The sequence below is a fragment of the Triturus cristatus genome, chromosome 11 (assembly GCF_964204655.1).
Source record: "Triturus cristatus chromosome 11, aTriCri1.1, whole genome shotgun sequence".
Lineage (NCBI taxonomy): Eukaryota > Metazoa > Chordata > Amphibia > Caudata > Salamandridae > Triturus > Triturus cristatus.
The window spans coordinates 939,318,390-939,340,398 of record NC_140594.1 but is presented as its reverse complement, the minus strand read 5'-3'; the positions used below and the strand labels follow the sequence as shown (position 1 = coordinate 939,340,398).

The window sequence follows — 22,009 nt, the reverse complement described above, 5'->3', positions numbered from 1 at the left end:
AAATGTCTCCTCTTTTATGGTTTGTTTTACAAACAAAAAGACACAAATAACTGCCTCAACCCTACAGTGGACATGGAAAAGACAAGCCGCCTTTCAAGATTTGTATTTAAGGTACTTGGACGTCCTTTGCATCAGAGAACTTGGCCTATGCATAATTTTACATTTATTGATTTTTTTTTAGATGGGCAGCCGATCTCCAAAGAGTACTAGACTCAGTTAGGACCCTGGGAAGGATATGCTCACTAGGGAACAATTTACAAGAAAGTAAACTTGCATTATCCGGTATAGCATCCAGCCCAGGCTCAAGATCTTTATAGAAGAGGTGATTACAAAGTGTACCTCAACTCCAAAGGAGGAGGTGATTGAAGGAAATTTTAACAAATACATTTCTGAAGGACATACAAAATACCGGATTCTAGCATTCAAATCCAACCAATAATGCAATGTGAAGGTATCAACCAATCACCAATCTATTAATATCCACACCATTGGGTGTATGGGGAGAACAGAAAGCCACAATGGTCGCCTTCCCTTTTGCTGAAGGAGCACTGCAGGTACCTGAAATTGCAATTACTTTCTGGTAGTAAAACTTAATGCATTCACAAGCCACAAAGAAATAGGTGGTATATACACAGCTTAATTCACTACTTTGTGCAAGAGAAATGAAACTATCTGCAGTTATTTGTTCTATTCAACTCTTAAAAGCCTGTTCACTTTGCCAATAAAACAGAGTAATACTTGGTCTCTCAGAACCATGGAAACCCTCACTTATGAAAGAATGTGAGAAGAACTTGTGGGTGAAGTTCCCGCTTGTTGACTTTTTTCCGCATCCTGATGAGGAGGTTGGAAAAGAGGTTTTCAATGCCTAGGAGGTGTTCTGCTAAATCACCAATATGTCACCCTGATGGGACTGGCTGCCCTTGGTCTTGAATGAGCAACCATACATATGACAGACCAAAACAGTAAGTCAAGAAGTTCTGAAAATTCTGTCACGGAACATAGCAGAAGCAAAACAGTTGCTACAAGACGGTCTACCCCCAAAATACTGGCTAAACACAGACATAATCGCTCTACAAGAAACTTGGTCACAGACGACCTTACCTAAAGAGGGTTTCCTGTCATACCAGCCACCAAACCAAAGACTCAGAGGAGACCCAAAGGAGGCCTTGCAGTTCACATATCACTCCATTTAAACATCAACACTGAAGAGTTACCGCAGACAGATACAGACTTGCAAATCATAAAAATAAGTAATAGGGCGCAGGCAAACAGACCCAAAATCCTACTGATAAATATATACAAACATCCAAGTATGGCAAAAATACATTTTTGACAAAGAGGGTGATATTTCTTATTTCAAGTTACAGACTAACTAACCCATAATATTGACCAGTGATTTCAATCTAAATCTAATGTACACCTCGGAGGACGAGAATATACATGACATTAATAACACCTACTGGAATAGCCACCGCCAGGTTGCAGCAACACACACAAGGTATGACCTTACAGGCGAAAAATGTGCCAGGTCGCTGGAGTTGATCAGCATGCAGGTAGTTAATGGGAGATTTGCAGGAGACGTACCCCCAAGCTACTCATATCAAGGTCCCACTTCACAATCGTTAATTGATTTCAATATAGTTTCCCGCCTTATGATCCTATTAATCAAACATTATTGAATCAAATATAGCACAAGCAGTAACCACTCATGTCATTTAAGTTTTTTTTTGTTTTAAAGTGCATTCCAAAAATCATCCCTTTTAGGTGAAATACTGGAAAAGACTCCGTGAATAAAGCCTTTATATTTTTCAGGTAAACGTATAGCCACTAGAAATGCCACCTTCCAGGATAATGTACAATAATGATATTGATGACCATGAATTCTCATGTAATAATGTGGGCAAAACAAAAAATAAAAACCGGGTAGTAACAATAATGGAATATTAATAAACGTGCATTTGGCATTACAAATTGATGGATTCATGAGCTGAATTCGATCCAACCATATGCCGTCAAAGAGCAGTGCATCTGTGGCATCATCTAGTGGTTGCACGGGAAGATTTCCAGATTAATTTGAGCACTCCTGAAGGATAAAACAAGGGAGCACAGTACAGAACCTCTAATTGTATTATTGGTCTTCTGAACAAACACATATAGTAACAATGAAGGGCTCTCTGCATAACAATTCCATTCATAGCCTCTTAGTACCCTCCATCCTTCAATACTAAAAAGACACATGTATGTCTGTCAGATCGCTCCAGCTACAGCAACACAGTTTATCCAGTCCTGCATTTAGCGTTGATTAACTTAAGCAAATGAATACTCTCTCTCAGAATGGCCTGACTTGGTAAGAAGCGCAGGGCCGAAAACATTGTTCTAGGCTACATGGTGCAAGCTAGCTACATACATACTGATGTTTAGATAGCTGCTTTTAAATTCATTATATCTCGAAATTCCACAAGTGAAAAATTAAAACACTACAAACATTCATCTATTCTAATGTGCCTAAACAGTCGATTTTTTATTTTCATGTTGGTTCTCTCACAAATGAAATGTTCTGCCATTGAGCAAAAAGAATAGCAACTGTTACACACATTATTTTAATGGGTTTAGGCATCTTCCTTCACCTTTTATTTTTCTTACTGAAAAAAGCTTTCTTGCAATTAGGCATGTGTGCCAAAAAGAGTTTATTTAGAGCCCTTCTTTGAAAACTAGGATCAGTTACCTATTGAGTTGAATCACATAGCTAACACAACAAATGCCTGCCACAAAGTATTCGCTGTAAAAACACCATCATACGAGAAAGAGAAAACTCAAGTTCCAAAAGATTTGGGCCCAATGGGACTGAATGAAGATGCAGTAAGGAAAGAAAGGGAGGTCCCCTACTAATCCAATCAGGGACAGGGGGAACGTGCAAGAAACAAATAAGTCCCAATAGCAGTGACGTTATGTCACAATATAAAACAGTCTATTGGACAATGCTGGTAGTCTGGAGATTACAAGGTTAAAAGGACCTAACAGTTCTACAATGTCACAAAGTCAACATTACAATTACACAATTAATAATAGAAAAAATCACGTTTGCATTGAGAATTTATTAAATACAATAATGTATAAATATTTTAAAAAAACATAAGAAACATTTCATTAAAAATACATCATTGTGGGAAAACAGTTGTTGACGCAGCGTTTCGGTATGTGATGAACACCTTCAGGACAGTTTTCTAAATAGTAAGAAACATACAATTATTATCTTGCAAATGTTGACATCAAAATGGCGATTGACAGACATTCCTTTTCATTCCTTCCAATTTGACATTTAAGGTATCCTACATGACTACCAGCACAAAAGACACAGACAATTTAAACAATAATTGTAACTAGTACCGGTGAAATATCACTCACTATATAGCATTGTTTAAATTGCCTGTGTCTTTTGTGCTGGTAGTCATGTAGGATACCTTAAATGTCAAATTGGAAGGAATAAAAAGGAATGATGTCTGTCAATCGACATTTTGATGTCAACATTTACAAGATAATAATTGTATGTTTCTTACCATTTAGAAAACTGTCCTGAAGAATGTGTTAATCACATACCGAAACGCTGCGTCGACAGTTTTCCCACAAAGATGTATTTTTAATGAAATGATTATAGTTTATGATTTTTGTACATAATTGTTTTCAATAAATTCTCAATGCAAACATATGATTTTTTTCTATTATTAATTGTATAATTGCAATGTTGACTTTATGACATTGTAGAACTGTTAGGTCCTTTTAACCTTGTAATCTCCAGACTACCAGCATTGTCCAATAGACTGTTTTTTATTGTGACCTAACGTCACTGCTATTAGGGACTTATTTGTTTCTTACTGAATGAAGATGCACCTGAGGATTCAGGGAACCGAGTCATGGTATTGAGCACATAGAAGAGGCAACCTAGATTACTGAAGGTCTGTAGCAGGTGACAATCCCAGTTCTTTCCCCAAATGGCCTCGCTATTCTTGTGAAGAAATCAGTTATATTAGCAGCACCCAAAAACAACCCGACAAGAGGGCTTTGCTTTGGCATCAACACAGATTTCCCTCGATTCAAGGAAAGCAACAAGTTGTGAAAGGGATGATACAAGCAACCTGTCTGTGATTCACATGCTCTGCACTATTCTGCATTTAATGATTGGATCCAGAAGTGTATCTCTGCATGTACATTTTACTGAGGTATCGACCAAACAATGACCCACTGTGAAATCAACCATAAAGCCACAGTGCACAAATACTGGATTTCAATTTTAGATCCTTGTTTTGCTCTAGCAGTTTGGAAGTGTTTAACCTCTGCAAACACTCTTACAAAAGATTTTTCAAAAGCCAGCAGTTCAGATATAAGAGTTATATACCCTCAGTACTGATATTTCTGGTGGATACATAATCTACCTGCAGATTCCTCACCATAAGAATCCATACGGTTTGGAAAATTCTCAAACGCCAAGTGGACCCATGCAGCTTCAGCTGTGACGGCACTGGTGTAGGATAGGTACCAACAGGCAGGCTGACACTTTTTCCGTAGTCCACCAGAAGGTTCGAATGACTAGTTCCATTTGACAGAGGAAGTCATGCAGCACAGCTCTGGCAAAGTATCCATTATAAAATGTCTGAGTAGTGAGGCAGTAGCATTTAGCAAACATATGCATAGCTACCTGATGGATGTCAGCCACTAGAATGCCTCTGGAGATACCTGTGGAGTGGCCCCCCTAGGGGAGTGACCATTGGTGCCTTTGGTTGGGTCATGCTTGGCTAAGGCGTGGTAGATTTTGTGGCATAGGTTGGGCCAGCAGGAAACCCTTGATCACCCTTTTGCATTTCTTGGCTTCTGGCAAGCCCCATAAATAACTGGCTACCCACTATGTCCTGTCGGATACAGTTGATGTAGTAGGAGACTGCAGTCCTGGAATTTAGTCTATGAAATGTATCCACTTCCTTGGCAGGAAGAGGAGGAGTGAACAAGGACGGAACACCACATGAAAGGGAAAACCACCTTTGGCAAATTGTTTGGGTAGTAAACTGTGAACGAATGAGCTGAGAGGGCCGGAGTGTATCCAATCATACAAGCTTAGGGGATTGATACCAACAACACTTCAAGGGAAGAAGCTAAACCGTGCATTGGCTCAAAGGGAGATGCCATTAGAAAAGGTTAACACAAGATACAGACCCTACTGAAGAACAATGATTGGTGTAAGAGAGAGAGTACGTAAAGCAAACCTTTCAGAAAGCATGGCAATATAGGCAACTGAAACAACGATGACTAATCAGTGAGATAAGTGAAAGACGAAAGGACAATCAGGTAATCGAGTGTAGCCGCTGCAAGACCATGCTGTGCAAGAGACAGTGCACAATGCAGGACATCAGAAAGGAATGATTTACATTGATCCAAGCCTTCTGACTGACACCACTGCACAGCGACCTGCAAGCAGTATTTTTTAGCAGGTTTCCCTGCTGCAAAGAGGACATGTGCAACCTTGTCAGCAGGGAAAACGGACTGTAACTAACACTGCTCTATCTCCATGCATGCAACTGCAGTATGTGGTAAATGGGGTGAAAGACCATCCTGCTCAGACAGATGGTCCACCTTTTATGGAAGAGGAAGCTGAATACCAATGTAAAAGATCAGCAAACAAGATACTCCTTGCCCAATCTGGGGCAATCAGGATTGCATCTGCCCAAGTCTCCTGCACCTTCTACAGGACTTTGGGCAGGAGTGGGAATGGAGGGAATGTATACAGTATGCCCGGACTCAAGCTGAACTTCAAGCACTCCCTCCGGGAAACATTCATAGGAAAATGTATAAAACAAACATGGGCACTTCAATTTGGAGAAGATCACCTTTGTCACTTCAATGTCACTTCGATGTATAGTTCCCAATTGTGAATCTCTAACAAAAGGAAACAGAGCACCAGCACTTACGTTGAGGAAAATTGACAAATGAGCTGCTACTGCAAAAATCCACTGTTGCTGCGCCTCCTTCCACAGGCGAATCGCCTCACAACATAGGGTCTACAACCGCAGTCCATGTGCTTGTTGATGCAATGGTTGATCTTGGTGTTGCCCGAAAAGACCAGACTGGAGCTGTCCAAGATAATAGAAGGAAATGTGTTCATGGCAAGGTGTACTACCCACAGCATCTGCACATTTATGTGCAGACGCTGCTCAGGTGAGGACCAAAAGACCCACACGGTTATGTCACAGTGTGTCAACGCATATGTAACCATGGCAGCTTGCGCATACAGAGTGCTGAACAAATGACCCACCTCCAGACTAAATGTGACACATCCACCAGTGCAGGTATGTATCACCGACTGGTATACCTGCACCTGATCTAAGAGGCTACCTGCCACTGAGATTGCAGGCACGATTTTAGGGGTTCCATCCGTTACCTGGCATGCAGACCCAGCAGGCTGCATAAGGTCATGAGATCAGACAGGAGTAAGACTTATAGTAAAGAGATGGGATCTTAATCAGGTAGCCTGTAAATTTTCTGTTGCCAGTGTGGCGCCCAACTGATAGTCTCTTTTTTGGCTTTCTTTTTCAAACAAAAGTTAAAAAACAAGGTTATGTTAAGCCACGAAGACCAATATTATGAATTACTCTTTTATTGCATCACTCGCAGCAGCAATAATGGTAAGAAATTAGAACTTTCAACAATCTATAAAACTCAAACACGCAGCTCTCATCCTTCATTTGTTGCTATCTTAACCTCATTTTAAGAGGACCTGCTTTGGTTGTGAGAGAAGAATGATTGTTTTGGAGTTAAGTAGGGATCGAGAACAGTGTATCTTTGATTTAAGTAGGTTTTAAGCTTTTGTGTTTGCATGGTGCTTAAAGTACTTAATTTTTGTCACAGGTTCGGTTATTCCAGGAAGTTAAAGTTGCTTGTTTTGTACAGTGAGACAGTTTGTTATGCGACTGAAAGTGCTATTTAATAGAGAAACAGTTTTTTGTGGGACAATTGGTTTATTACCGGCCTCACGCTGTGGTTGTTAGGTGATCGTTTAGATCCGCGAGGAAGAGCCTCTTGTGAGCAGGTCTGTTTTCAGTCTCCATCATGCGCAAACAGGATTCCTGCGTGTCATGCCTATTAGAGGAAAGTATCTAGGCTGGCATATGCTTGAGCGTGTGATGTTTTATGTGCTCAAAGTGTCTGGCATTTTGACAAGTTGGGAAATTTGCTATTAGATTAAGTAGGGAGCACATCTTATAGTCTGGGATACGCATGTTTGACGCAATGATTTGACAGTTTGTTTGTGTGTCAATTGTGTCAGGAATATTTCAGAAGATCACATGAATGGGGGCATGGAGGATAGATTAGAAGGAATGCTTTTGGAAAATTAATGGTGTCGATATCTGACACCACAGATAGGAAATTGAAGACTTTATGGACAAATGTTAAAAGAAGAATGCTTGAAGCTTCAGTATCCAAAGAGAAGTGGGGATACAGAATGCAATGGTTGGGTAGGAAAGGTCCAGAGAAAAAGATTTTCAGGAGAAGTTTTTCTGAGCAGTCAAAGAAGCTAAAAGTAGGAGGAGAACAAGGCCTTCAGTTGCGGTGTGGATGATTTGAAAAGTGCAATGGGCGCAGAGGATGGGCATGATAAAGGCCTTAAAGATGGTCCAAAATTAGATCTGTGCGATGAGATGTCAGAGGAAGCAGAGACAGATTCGCCACTCAATACTCTTCAGATTTTGATTCGGATCATGATGTGGTCGAGGGTAAAGGAAAGGGAAAAGCAGACGAGGCATGTTAGGCCTCAGGTTCAAAGTTCACAATACTTGTCCATTTGGGGATGAAACGTTTGATCCTCTGTTAATTAAGCAGTCACTACCCCAAAGTGGGCACCTTCACTATGTGGCTAAGTATATTACCATCTGGTTATGAAGAGAAATAACAAAGGTTCCCCACTTTGAGAGACTTTTATTGTGATGGGGACTTTAGGACAAAGGGGGAATCTTATAAAGAAATATACATTGACCATACAAAACACCTATAGGATTAACCAGTCATTACAGCTGGCAGGGAGAAATCCAGCTCATGGAGCCATGCAAAGGGAGGAAACAACAACTGAATCTCTTTACATCAATAACATCTGCCGCAAAGGCATATCATGGTTGTACCGCTACATCCTAAATCTACCCACAACCACCACCACAAGGAGCATGGATATGTGCCACAATGGGAGAGAGAATTGGACATCTCGGACGAGACAGGGGGGGGGGGGGGGTGGGGTGGCTTGGGGGGGGGGGGGCGGAGTGTGGGGTGCTATCTGTCAGGGGCTTACAAATTCCTCTATCTGCCTCCACTACGAAGAGAATGCCTACAAACTATTGACACGCACATGTGCGACTTTACAGGATGTTTGGCAGCTTAGAGCAGTGTTGGAAGAGTTGCAGAGATGGAGGCACCTTCTTACATACATGGTGGACTTATCTGCAGATTCAGGTATTTTAGTACGAGGTCCTCTTCCCCCATGCTCCACGTTTGGTTCTCTTGGGAGACCCGGGGTAGGATAGACTATCCAGCGAATACTCCCCAAAGGAGGCTCTTGTCTCCACCCTGCTGGCAGCATGCTGGAGTGTGGGGCAGATGTGAAGGCTGCCATAGGTGACCTCACTCAAAGTGCGGTAGAGGAAAGTGTGGTCTACTTCTGCTATGGAAAAAACTCACTGCTATTGTACAAGACAGAGTTTCAAAATTAAACATTACGTGGCGGCCTTTCACCACCTACATGAGGATACAGCAGGGCGCAAGGGTGTGACATCTGACAATGTCCAAGACTTTTAGGACTTTAGGGATATGCGCAATGGCCCCCTGTGAGCGACAAGATAATGGCGGACCAATCAGACTAGATGTTAACATTTACCTTGTGCCTGCTGGGACAGGGATTGGGGGTCTATTGTAGGTCTACAGGGAGGTGGTACGCTGTGGCATCTGTTAATGCATACTTAAATGTGTACTTAAAATGCTGTCAACCACTACATGTATTATATCGCTGACTGAGACAAAAGTGTGTCTTGTTTATCCCAAAATAAGCTGTAAAAAAAATAAATTTTAAAAAAGGAGCAATGCCTAAAGAAGTCAGATCCCAGTTAAGTTCTGAATGCCTTTGAACATCTTCGCCAGTTAATATAGCAACGACAACAGATTTTTTAGCAAAAGTCTTAGCATTTATTAGGAAAAGTGGGAAAGATCTTAGTAAAGGTCTGGATAGGGGATCGAGGTCTTGCAAGGACTGCCTTTTAGACATCATTGTTCATCTAACAATTTTTTTTTGAGGAAGTGGAGGAGGTACATTTGATGGGAATTCCAAAGATCCAGGGGAGATTGGCCAGTGAGTGCAGTGAGCTATTTGTTTACTTTGGAACACTAACTACTGCGTTGTCAAATGAAAGAAGAGCATTCTGTTGAAAATTGATCCTAAAAATATGGAACTGGCTAACAAAGAAGGAGTTCCATCTCCTCAAGATTGCCTTTTGATGGGTGACTTTATTAAGGAAATGGTGAAGTATGTGTTAGTGTTGAACTCTGCAGAAATCGCAAAAATTTATCATAAGAGTATTTGACGAGAGTGCTTTTGCTAGGGCCAGGAGAACAAAGGGTATGTTCCGCAGCCAAGCAGAGGTTACTTCAAGATAATTCTTGGGTTGTGAATCTAGATTCTCTCATGGCTATGGTCAATTTAGATATGGAACCTCTCAGAGTTTCTCCCCACAAAAACAATGAGCTAGTAGGAGATCATCAAAAGGAGATAGGCGTTAACTTGGTTATTCTGCAGGTAAGTGCTTTTCAAGACCATTCAGATATCCCAATAAAGTTGGGTGGCAGACTAGCCCAGTTTTATGGAAACTGGACAAGGGTGACTTAAGACCCTTGGGTTTTTCTAAACTATCCTGGGATACACAATTGAATTTGTGTAGAGTCCAGTGCCTCAAGAGATATATTTACGGAGGAAGTAGGACGCTAGTAATAAAGGAGGTAGAGGATTTAGCTGAAAAGAGAGCAATTACATAAGTGGTAGATGATTCTCTGGGCTTCATCAGCAACATTTTCTTAGTGGAGAAGAACAACAAAGGGACGAGGCTAGTGATAAATTCAAGAGAGTTGAACAAGTGGGTTGTGTACCATCAACACAAAACACACCTATTGACTAAAGATTGATGTCACTTATGGAATCAGTATCAGCCCCACCCACCATTTTCCACTACCTCAGCGCCGTGATATCCCGATGAGAGAAATGTTGCGCTATACAAATAAATAAATGAATGAATGAATACATTTCAAGATGGAAGGTATCTATCTGTTGAGAGACAGGTTGAGAAGAGGCGATTGGTTAACAAGATTGGATCTGAAAGATGCTTATTTAACGGGTACGATTTGGTAACCACAACAGAATTTTTTGTAGTTCAGATGGATGTGAAAGTTGTGGAAGGTCAAGAATCCTCCTTTCAGTCTTTCGTGTGCACAATGTGTTTTATGAAGATGCTTCGACTGGTTGAAACCCGGTTATAGGGGAGTCAGACTGTTCATAGACTTAGATGGCATTCTACAGATGGTTCAGGACAGGGAGGTGTTTTACAACACACAAAAAAGAGAACAATGGAATCATTGGAGCCCCGGGGATCTTTAGTGAACAGGAAGAAATGCTGTTTGGTTCAGTTAGGACATAGTTTCTGGGTTTTGTGGTAGATAGGAATCGAACAGAGTTGAGATTACCAAGAGAAAAATTGATGAGGTTAAGGAAGGAGTTGCAAAGGGTTTTAAGGATGAAGGAAATAACATTAAAGATGTTCGCAAGTACTCCAAGGTTATTAACTTAAACCATTAAAGCCATTTTCCCATGTTCCCATTATTATCGAGCTGGGCAGAGGTTGAAAATGTATTGTTTGACAAGGAGTTAGTCATATTCTCAGAAAATTCTTTTGGATTAGGATTCAAGGGAGGAGTTGATTTGGTGGCTTCAGAAGGCAAATGCTTAGAACGGCAGCGCTATTTTTAGGGATGACCTGAAAATAGTGGTAGTCAGATGCGAGTCTGGAAGGATGAATGCAATATGTGCAACTTGGTCCACCGGTGGCAGCTGGACAGTGCAAGAGAAAAACTTGCATATCAACTGTTTGGAATGGTTGGCAGGTTCATTTGCAATTCATTTCTATATTCATGGGTTGATGAAATGTGACTGCAGTAAAATATGTCAACAGGCTAGACGGCCCTAGGTCGAAGGATTGGCAGATGTGGCAAAGGTTTTAAGGGATACCGGTTGTGGCAGATCATTTCCCAGATCTAAGCAATGGTGTAGAGGATTGGTTTGAGGAAGTTCAAGGAAACTTAACAGAGTTGTATTTGATGATTCGGAATATTTGAGCTCCATTCTGTCTGTATCTCTTTTCAAACAGGCTGAACAGTCCGTTACTGAGATTCTTCAGCTGGGACCTAAACAATGGCTACTCGATGTGTCTTACTGTAAGGAACAATTAGAAACCTTTAGTGAGGAACTGCCACTGCTGTCACGCCCCAGGGACATTTGGGATTCACTCACAGCCTATCTTATGTTATCACCGGATGTGCTATACAGTGTGAACTAGAAGGCAATACAAGGTGGCAAATGGGTGGATCCAATGGCACTGGCATTATTATTGTACCACCAAAGGGACTTGGGTCATGTGGTAACTGATGGCATATTGTTTGGTATCTGTTTATATGCTGATAAATCTTAATAAAAAGAAGAAGAAAAAAGAAATAATTCTTCAGTTGGAGCCTGGATCTGGAAGCAAGGGGGGGGGGGGGGGTGGATCTATTCTTGCAGGATTAGAGAGGGCTGGCTCCTTCTGAGTTTCCTCCTCTTGCGATGTTGCAGAGATTACCGGTGCAAGTGTGCAGGTGCAAGGATACCGTGGTTGTCACAACTCCGATCTGGAAGCTCAAAAGGATGGTTCCCTATCATGAAGGAGATGTCAGTGGATTACCCTGTATGCATTCTGAGATTCAGAAGTAGGATTTTAGGTCCTCAGGGATAGTACCTCAGTTTGGTTGTGCGGGGTCTGCTAACATTGATGGCATGGAGAATTTCAGGAGACCATGGGGAATAGCATGCCCTTCGGAAGACGCTCTCACACTTCTATCTGAATCCTGAGCATCAGGGAGTAGATAGGAATATATACTGGCATGGCAACAATGGGTTTGTTGGTACCTTCGGTGGGGTTTTAATCCCCTTTCATTTAATGTGGTTAATTATTTGAGCTGTTTATATCAGGACTTTCTTATAGTACGGCAAATGTGTATCGAACTGCTATTGCGGCTGGGTATGGTTCTGTTGGTCAGAATTTGGTGGTTAAGAACATCATGAGTAGTATGAAAGTCTTGAAACCTCCAGTCGCCAAGTATTCTTCACTGTGAGATGTTATGCAAGTTTTATCTGTGGTGGAGAGTTGAGGTGACAATATAAGTTTAAGCCTGAAGCAGATTTCTTGAATCTGGACTATGTTACTCTGTTTGGCGTCTTTTAAGAGGACTTCGGATACAAGGGCCTTGGATGTCACGAGTAGAGCTTTTCAGCTTGATGGGGTTTGTTTCTATATTAAAAGAACAAAAACATCATCTAGGACAATATTTTATCCTTATTTTTGAATTAATAAAAGACCGTATGTGGTCAGTTGTTTGAAAGAGTAGGAGAGGAGAACAAAGTTTGAGAGGCAATAGTGTGGCACAACTGTTCACATCTTATAAAATGCCACATAGGCCAGTTTCACCAGTGACTTTGGCAAGATGGGTGAGTGAGAAGGTGAGAGAGGTTGGTGTGGATGTGAGCAGGAGATTTGGAGTGCATTCTGTTAGTGGTGCACATGCATCGAACGTTTTCATTTTGGGTGGTGGATTATAAGATATTTTGAGAGCTGCAGACTGGTAAAATGATAATATGTTTAGAAATGTTTCTTTAAACCTGTTGGGAGTGCTGGTGATGTATTTGCATGCCTTTGAATTTGCATGTTAGCTTCGGTGACTTGATAGATAAGGTAAATTTTCCACAGCTTGGTGAGTAGAAAATCTGGATCTTATTAAAGGCATGGAGGATAAGATTATTCACCCTGATAAAGTTTGTTTTTTTGATTTCAGAATAAACAATTGATTTTGGAGTGCAGCAGGAGAAATTGTCACATACTGGAAAACTTGGGAATCTTTACGTTTGGAGTGTTTTTTTCTTATCTTGTTCGCCAAATTTAAAGAAAGGATGAGAGCCGAGTGTTCCTGCATTTTATAGACTGTCACAATGTTTTAAAGCTCTACATTCTTACTATTGTTGATGCTGTAAGTGGGGTATTAAAAGAAAAATTGCATAAGAACAAGTTACTTACCTTTGGTAAAAGCAATTCTGGTGGATACAGTTTCTGCCTGTGGACTCCTCACCTTTTGAATGATCCCAATGCGCAGCATTCCACAGAAATGGTTCTCCTTAGCTCTTTCACGTTGTTGAGGACGTCACAATGGAACGGCTCCACGCCGGACGTCACTGGAGCCCTAAGAAGACGTCGGCGTGCTGGCTTCAGTCCCACTAATTTTTTCTGTGCCTTCGAGGCAAAGCGGGTGAATTAACATTTCCACAAGTATACAATACACACCTAAATAAGGAAATACCATGCCATAGATATTTCTATAACCTAAATAACCTCATGAGTTAAGCAGAAAATCACATAAAACGTAAGTACGAAAGATAATACTATCTTTACATTTTTTACATATAAACAGACAGGCAACTGGAAGGTGGATGGGTAGGTAAATGAGGAAGCTACAGGCAGATACTGTATCCACCACCAGAAAAAGAAATACCGAAGGTAATTAACTTGTTCTCCTGGTGGATACATCTGCCTGTGGATTCCTCACCTTTCAAATAGAATCCCCAAGTAGTCCCCGCACTCCTAGGAGGGTGCCTGCCTGCCCATTCCAGAAAATCCTTTAACATAGAATGAGCAAAATGGCCATCCCTCCTCACTTCCGAATCCAAGCAATAATACTTTGCCAAAGTGTGGAGGGAGGCCCAAGTTGCTGCTTTGCAGATGTCAACCACAGGGACACCTCTTGCCAAAGCCAAAGAAGAGCATTTAGCTCTAGTAGAGTGAGCACAAATACCTTCAGGAAGCTCCTTCTTGGCCATGGCGTGGCAAATCTTGAAGTACAGGATTCTCCACCTGGACAGTGTTAGTTTGCAGACAGCCTTGCCTTTCATCTTGCCCACATATCCGATGAATACTTGATCATCCAGCCTGAAGTCCTAGATTCTATCCAAGTAGAAGCTCACTGCCATCTTGGGGTCCAAACGATGAAGTCTCTCCTCCTCCTAAGAAGGAGGAGGGGGAGGGTAGAAAGAAGGTAAGGTAATGGACTGCCCCAAGTGGAATGGAGTTGCCACCTTTGGCAGGAAAGCAGCTCTGGTCCTAAGAACCATATTATCCCCAAGGAAAGATGTAAAAGGAGGTTTGGAACTAAGAGCCTGCAATTCACTCACTCTCCTAGCTAATGTGATTGCCACTAAAAATATAGTTTTAAATGTGAGAAACCTTAAAGGGCAACTATGCAAGGGTTCAAAGGGCGAACCCATCAAAATCGTAAGAACTGGATTAAAATCCCACTGAGCCATAATAAAGGGAATGGGAGGAAACCAATTAGTGAGACCCTTAATAAATCTCATAACTATAGAAGATTTAAACAGAGGCTTGATCTGGCAAACTAAGAAAAGCCGACAAGGCAGATACGTAACCTTTAGTAGCTGCCACAGCGCAACCCTTTTGCACCAGGGAAAGATCAAAACTCAGAATATCAGATACATGGGCATTCAAGGGATCAATTGATTTCTCTCCACACCATTTCATAAACTTAGCCCACTTACCAGCATACACAGATTGGGTGGAGTGTCATCTGGATGATAAAATAACATCCACCACACACAGTGGCAAGAAGGTGCACGCTCTAGAGGTGGGGGGGGAAGGGGGCGGGGGTGTACAACCTGCCCCTGCGATTGTTAGAGGAGGTCTGCCCTCAGAGAGAGATGGAGCGGAGGGTGCAATGAGAGGTAAAGGTCTGTGTATTTGACATACTAGGTCCCACGATCATTAAACTCATTAATCTGTCCCTGAGCACGGGATCTGTCCCCAAAGAATGGAAACGTGCATTAGTCAGGCCTATCAGGAAAAATACCACCACTGCTTGGACCGAATTATCCAACCTAAGGCCTATCTCACTGTTACCTTTTCTGGGGAAACTTACAGAAAAGTATGTTAATAGACTCCTTTCCAACTATATTGAAACTGTGGGCAGCCTTGACCACTCTCAATCTGGCTTCAGGCCAAAACACAGTACAGAGTCTACATTACTGTCTGTTATGGACGACTTGCACATGCTCCAAGATAAAGGCTATTCTGTGATCTTAGTCTTATTAGATCTATCAGCAGCGTTCGACAACGTGTCTCATAACATTCTTATTGACCGGTTGTCGAACGTGGGGGTTAAGAACAAAGCCCTGGCATGGCTGAGAAGCTTCCTTTCTGAGCGTACCCAGACTGTCACCATGGGTACGTATCGCTCAGCAGAGGTAAAAGTCTTGAAAGGGGTACCACAGGGCTCTTGTTTAAGCCCAACGCTTTTCAACATCTACGTGGCTCCCCTGGCAAGAGTGATGCGTAAATTTGGCTTCATCCCCGTGTCATATGCTGACGACACGCAGCTCCTCTTCCCTTTTAAGACTCTTACCTCGGAATTGAGGAGATCTTTCTCTGCAGGCATGGAAGCTGTAGCAAGTTGGATGTCCACCAACTACTTACAGTGTAACGTTAGTAAAACGGAGGTCATGCTGTTCGGTGAAGCGAAAATACTCTGGACTCCAGACTGGTGGCCTCCTGGTCTAGGCGTAGCTCCTGAGCCCAAACAGATAGTTAAAAACTTGGGGATTCGCCTTGACCAGGATTTGTCACTAAAACAACATACGAATTATGTCGCAGGCGTATGTTTCCATACTATTAGCCTGCTACGTAAAGTCTTTCCATTGCTGCCTGACCAATTCAGGAAGACGCTGGTGCAGGCCCTTGTTATGAGTCGGATCGACTACTGCAATGGTCTCCTGCTCTCGGCAAATGAGGGAGTATTGAATAGACTTCAGGTAATACAAAATACTGCGGCTCGCCTTGTTCTCAATGCTCCTCCTAGAACAGCATCAAAGCCACTTTTAGAAGAACTGCACTGGCTCTCTATCCGTCAAAGGATACCATTTAAAACTTGCTGCCTAATACACAAGAGCCTAAATAGACAAGGTCCACTATATCTGGAAAAGAAATTTATTCCATATATTCCAGCCAGAATGCTCAGATCCAGTAATGGGCACTTACTGGTAGTGCCGCGTGCCAAGAAGGCCAGGCACGGAAGTAAGGCACTATCAGTGTTGGGACCTAAATTGTGGAATTGTCTCCCTGTAGCTATTCGTTCCTGCTCCGAACACCTGATGTTTAGGAAACAACTTAAAACCTTGTTGTTCACAAATGCGATCTAGTGACTTCCGCATCTTCCACTCTTGATAAAGGACTATCCTGTCAGCAGCGCAGAGATACTCCAGCTGGAGTCGATTCTAGCGCCATAAAAACCTGCAAATAAATAAATAAATAAACCCTTCGCGGCCAATTCAGGGTGATCAATATGACTTCGGCCCTGTCTCGGCGGATCTCCGTACTTGAGGAATCAAGGGTATTTGGGGGCGGTGAGCCCCAATCTAACTGAAACCCGTCACCCAACGCTCCCCGTGATGGATACTGGTGACTGCAGAATGACAGGAAGTGTGCATTCTTGTGAATGCCAAACAGGTCCAAACAAGGAAATCCCCACATCCTGAAACTTTAAAGTACCCTCTCTGGATGGAGATGCCACTGGTGATCGGCCGAATATTGCCAACTGCTCGCACATTCAGTACTCCAGCTGGATGGTTTGTGATTAAGCAAAATCGGATGGTCCTGAGCCCAGGACTAGAATAGCAGAGCCTCTCTGCAGAGAAAATAAGACCATACAAATTCCTGTTTGTTGATATACCACATCACGGTAGTTGTTGTCTGGTAAGACTTGAACCGACTGACCACAAAGGGAAGGGAGGAAGGCCCTGAGAGCCAAATGTATCATCCATAATTCTAGAAGGTTGATGCAAAACAATCTTTCTTCTGGAGACCAAAGGCATTTGACCTCCAGATACAACAGATGAGCACATCACCCTACAGTGGAGGCATCCATTATCACGGTGGCCACCGGAGATGTAGGGTGAAACAGCTTCCCTGGAGACAGGCTGCATGGAACACTCCCCATTGCTGATCTGCTGCAGAGTCACTGGAGACTTTGACCAAATCATCAAGATCTCAGTTGCGTTGAAACCACTGCATGCAGAGGCACCTCTGGAGGGCCCTCATATGCCAGCGTGCATGGTTGACCAACAGAATACAGGAAGCAAACAGACCGATCAGGCGCAAGACCTTCAGTCCAGAAACAGCGGAATCATAGCCTGAATGTCTTGAATCATCTGTGGAGGCAGAAATGCACAACCCTCTGTAGTGTCCAGTATCGCCCCTATGAACAGGTTGCGCTGAAAGGGCTCCAGGTGAGATTTAGGTACATTTATCGAAAATACCAACCAGAACAACAGCAGTGTTGTTACTAGCAAATGACGCAAAACCACATCTCTGGTGACTTTGCTTTGAGCAGTCAGTCGTCCAGATAGGGAAACGCAGGAATCCCTGACTCTCTGAGATCTGCTGCCACCACCTTTGTGATAACTCGAGGTGCGGAAGCAAAGCCAAACGGAAGGACTGCAAACTGATAATACCGAGTCCCCACCATAAAAACAGATACTTCTGATGCGACTTCAGAATGGGAATGTGAAAATACGCGTCCTGTAAATCAATCAACACCATCCATTCTTCCTTCTCCAGCGCGAGAAGAACATGTGCAGGGTCAACATTTTGAATTTCTCCTGTTTGAGGAAGAAATTCCAAATCCTAAGGTCGAGCATCGGCCGTAATCAACCATCCTTTTTGGGAATCAGGATGTACCGGGAATAGCACCCGACCAGTTTCCTGCTCAGGAACCAACTCTATTGCACCCTTTTGAAGCAATGTCAGCACTTCCTGCTGAAGAAGTAGAAGATGATCTTCCGAGCAAAGGTCTTGACGGGGAGGGAAAGGAGGGAGAAACTTCTGGAGGAGTAAGGCATACCCATTTTCTATGATGTTTAAAACCCAGAGGTCTGTACTGACAACCCTCCACAGAGGTAGAAAATAGGCCACCCGTCCTCTCAAGGGACAAGCATGTTCTGAGATTGCGGAGCTAGAGCTGCTTCCCTTCAACAATAGTTGGAGAGGCAGAGGAGGAGGAGACTTGTTGCAGACCAGAACCCCGAAGGCAACCTCTACCACTTCCCTTGTAGGATTTGTAAAGGGGATTAGTCTGCTGCTGTTGGTGGTGGTTCTCACGAAAGGACAAGTTCCTAGAAAAGCCCCTGAATCTACGGAACAGTCTATAGTCTCTAGGCTGAGACTGAAGTCCCTTTGCTGAGACCTTGCAGTAGCATTACGGTCCATAAAACGTTGCAACAGAGTCCGCCTTGGCTCCAAACAAGCCAGAGCCATCAAAAGGTAAGTCCAACAATGTAGACTGAACATCAGGTAAAAATAAAAACCCTGAACCCCCTTACCCAGGCATGTCTTCTCGTCGCCACAGAAGACCCCATTGCTCCTGCTACAGGGTCAGCAGTATCTGGCACAGATAGGATCACTTGACGAACAGCCGACTGAGCGTCCGTCAAAAGTTCAGAAAAATGCCCTTGGATCTCTGTAGGCTACTTTGGGAAAACCTCTTTCGCTGAATCCAGGAGGGCGTGAATGTAGCATCCAAACAGACAAGTAGCATTTGAGGACTTCAAAGCCATACTTCCTGAGGAGCAAACCTGGCCGATTGTTCCACCCCTTTGGATTCTCTATCAGCAGGCGTGGATGGAAAAGACTTCCGATGACCCCTCTTTTGCTTTTTTATCTTTGCCCATAAACAAGTTGGCCTCCCTTTCCTTCAGAACCTTCGGATTCATCTGTTTACATGGTGAACATGTCCAGACATTGTGATGTGAAGACAAGACAATCACCAAAGACAATCTTCATGCGGTTCGTTGATGGACATCTGACCTCCGCATTCCCTGTATGGCTTGAAACTTGACTTCCTAGGAGGAGACATCTTCAGATGCTACAAAGTTGCAGCGACAGAACCGAAGAAATCTTCCAGAAATGGCGAGCCTGGGAAAAAACTGTTGCACGTCGGCAGCGTGGAAAAAAAGGGAACCGACGTCAACACGGCGACGAGGTCTTCCTATGGCTCTGATAACGTCACGTTGTTGTAAATTGAAACAACGATGTGATTAAGCATTTACTAAAGACATTAATTCCCCTCTTATAGAGCATGTTTTCTCTGTAATGTTGACCGAAGTTTGGACTCCATTTTGTACTGTCATGCTTCCACGTGTTCCCCACGGGAAGAGTCCAACCTCTGTGTTAGTTGCTCTTGTAATCTGCCTAGTAACAGTCTATAAATAGCTCTTTTGTCCATCTGGCACATGCCCAGACTTGACCACATCTGTTATCAGTTAGCCTTGCTTGACCATGTTTTCGCGGGCTCAAGGAGTGTGTTAGCTCCGCCCACATATTGATTCAGTATCGAAAATGACCATAAATGGTAATGTTCTTCGGCCTCATGTTGTATCCACCCACTTATGAGCCCCTCTATTGTGTATAAAAGGGGACTGTGTACGCAAGTTCTTTGTGCTACTCTATGCAATACTGAAGAGTGTTGTGTGGATTGTAGGACCACCCTTAAGGGTTAATAAATGCTGTCTTTGTACTTTGCAGTTTCCGTGCCAACTTCCTTATAGATTCCGTTACAGGAGAACGAACCCTTGTGTCCTGCGGGCCTAGCTGGGGCCTGTATTCATCAACGTGGCATTGCATGTGGAGTCTTTCCACTGACATCCTCATCGAAGTGGGAGAGCTAAGGAGAAAAGTTTCTTTGCAATGCTGCGCTTTGAGGTAATTAAAAAAGTGAGGAATTCATAGGCAGATGTATCAATCAGAATCTTAGACGTGTCATTAATAAAAAACAGATTTTCTACTCGCCAAACAGTGGAAAATCTACATTTTCTCCACCAAGGGTTTCTTAGAGTCCAATTTTAATTGCAATTTAAAAATGCTGCCTTTAATTCCGCTATGAAAAATTTCTGTAAACTTTTTCTGGGATCGAACACAAGGCAGAGATTGTCTACTGTTTAATATCAAAGAAGATACCATGAGCAATACAACCGTTTATGTTGATGGCTTAAGTTCAGATACAGTGGAATTAAAGTGTGCTGAAATAGACGTGTCCGTTTTAATCACAATACCAGCTCTGAATCTCAAACAAAATCATACTGTACAAACTACATTGAAGTACGCATGCTGCCCCAAAACCTATTAACTACCCCAGACATCTAGATTTATGAGCCAATATAACAAATAATGTACAGTGCTGGAACATTACCTCTGGAATCGCTAGTCTCAAAAAAATCTGAACATTTTTAAATCACCCTGGCCTTCAGAAACGATAAGAAAAAATGATCAAATACTCCTAGGCATTCAAGCGGTGTCCTTCAATGTGAGAATTGTACATAATTACCATTACTGTTTAATAAAATAAAACTATCCAGCATCGGGAAAGACAACGAAGAACAGCGGGGTGGGGGTAAGAATCAGAATTCTAGCTTTGAAATTAGAGGACACACAATAGAATAGTTTCCTCTCTGATTTGGCTTTGATTTTTGCGGAGTAAAATATAGAGAAGGATATGAAGTAGCAGTGGTCATTATGAAATGTCACTAGGCTCCAAGCCTTACACTCTTGGGTACACAGATTTGATCAACTGCAGCAGGAGATTGTGAACGGGTTCTGTAGTTTTAGCATGGAAACGGACAGAGGTCTTGCGTCTGAAAGTTAGTACTCCACCACAAGCCAAAACCACCACACTAATCGGGCAAATCAATGAATTCATAAATTGAATTGTCCCACAAGGAAAGCCCAAAAAAAATTGTAGAATTCCACTGAAGTGGTCTAATAAGCCACAGTTATCATGACTTCTCAAATGCATACAAAACAATCAGTACATGGAAACAAAGAAGAGAACATACCTCTCGCAAAGCTTCTGCATACGAACTCATATCAGTCAGAATCACCAGCACATGCTTCTCGCACTGGTATGCCAGGAACTCAGCAGTGGTGAGAGCCAGTCGGGGTGTGATGATCCGCTCAATGCTGCAATACAGATAGTAACCAACTGTCAATTACTGGGTAAAGCCTGAAATGTGAATCAATTCATGATCGGAACACACAGAGCAAGAATCAAAAAGGTGGGAAATGTGAAGGATGTGTGACGATACCCACCTTAGGGTAGTGGGATAATCATATTGTTTTTTACTAACTATTTATTTTTTGTGGAGTTTTATATAGCGCAAACTAGAACCGAAGGAATCGGAGATCTTTACATGAGCACCAGTTACGTCACAGACGGACACATTCATTTTTTTTAGGCACTGGAGATTAAGTGATTTGTCCAGAATCGCAGAATGTTGAGCATCCCTGCTGAGACTCGAACCCGGTTCCCTAACTCCGAGGTCGACTGCCCTAGCCCTTAGGCCACGTTCTCTCCCCACTAATTTCAGGCCAGTTCTCCTGGGACTTTGAACTCTTGGGCAAGTTGTCAATCTTTGCATCAAGTATTGATATTTTCAAGGAATCACATAAAGCCAGATACACCTGCAAGCTGACTGAACTACACTGTACCTCCTTTTCAGCTATAACTTTCAAGGGATATCGAGATCCAACAGTCAAGGCAAACCTTAGAGGGTGTTGTGTTTTAAGAATGACGTTCATTTAGC

The 22,009-nt window shown here is 42.6% G+C and overlaps 1 protein-coding gene across 1 annotated transcript in view; it reads right to left on the bottom strand.

Annotated features, from left to right (window-relative positions):
• LOC146785715 (V-type proton ATPase subunit B, brain isoform) overlaps nucleotides 1-22,009 on the bottom strand; it is a 116,293-nt gene that overhangs the window by 49,127 nt on the left and 45,157 nt on the right. Inside the window, exon 9 of the mRNA XM_085634943.1 lies at nucleotides 21,263-21,386. Within this exon, the coding sequence (XP_085491069.1) occupies nucleotides 21,263-21,386 (124 nt within the window). The remainder of the gene's footprint in view (nucleotides 1-21,262; nucleotides 21,387-22,009) is intronic.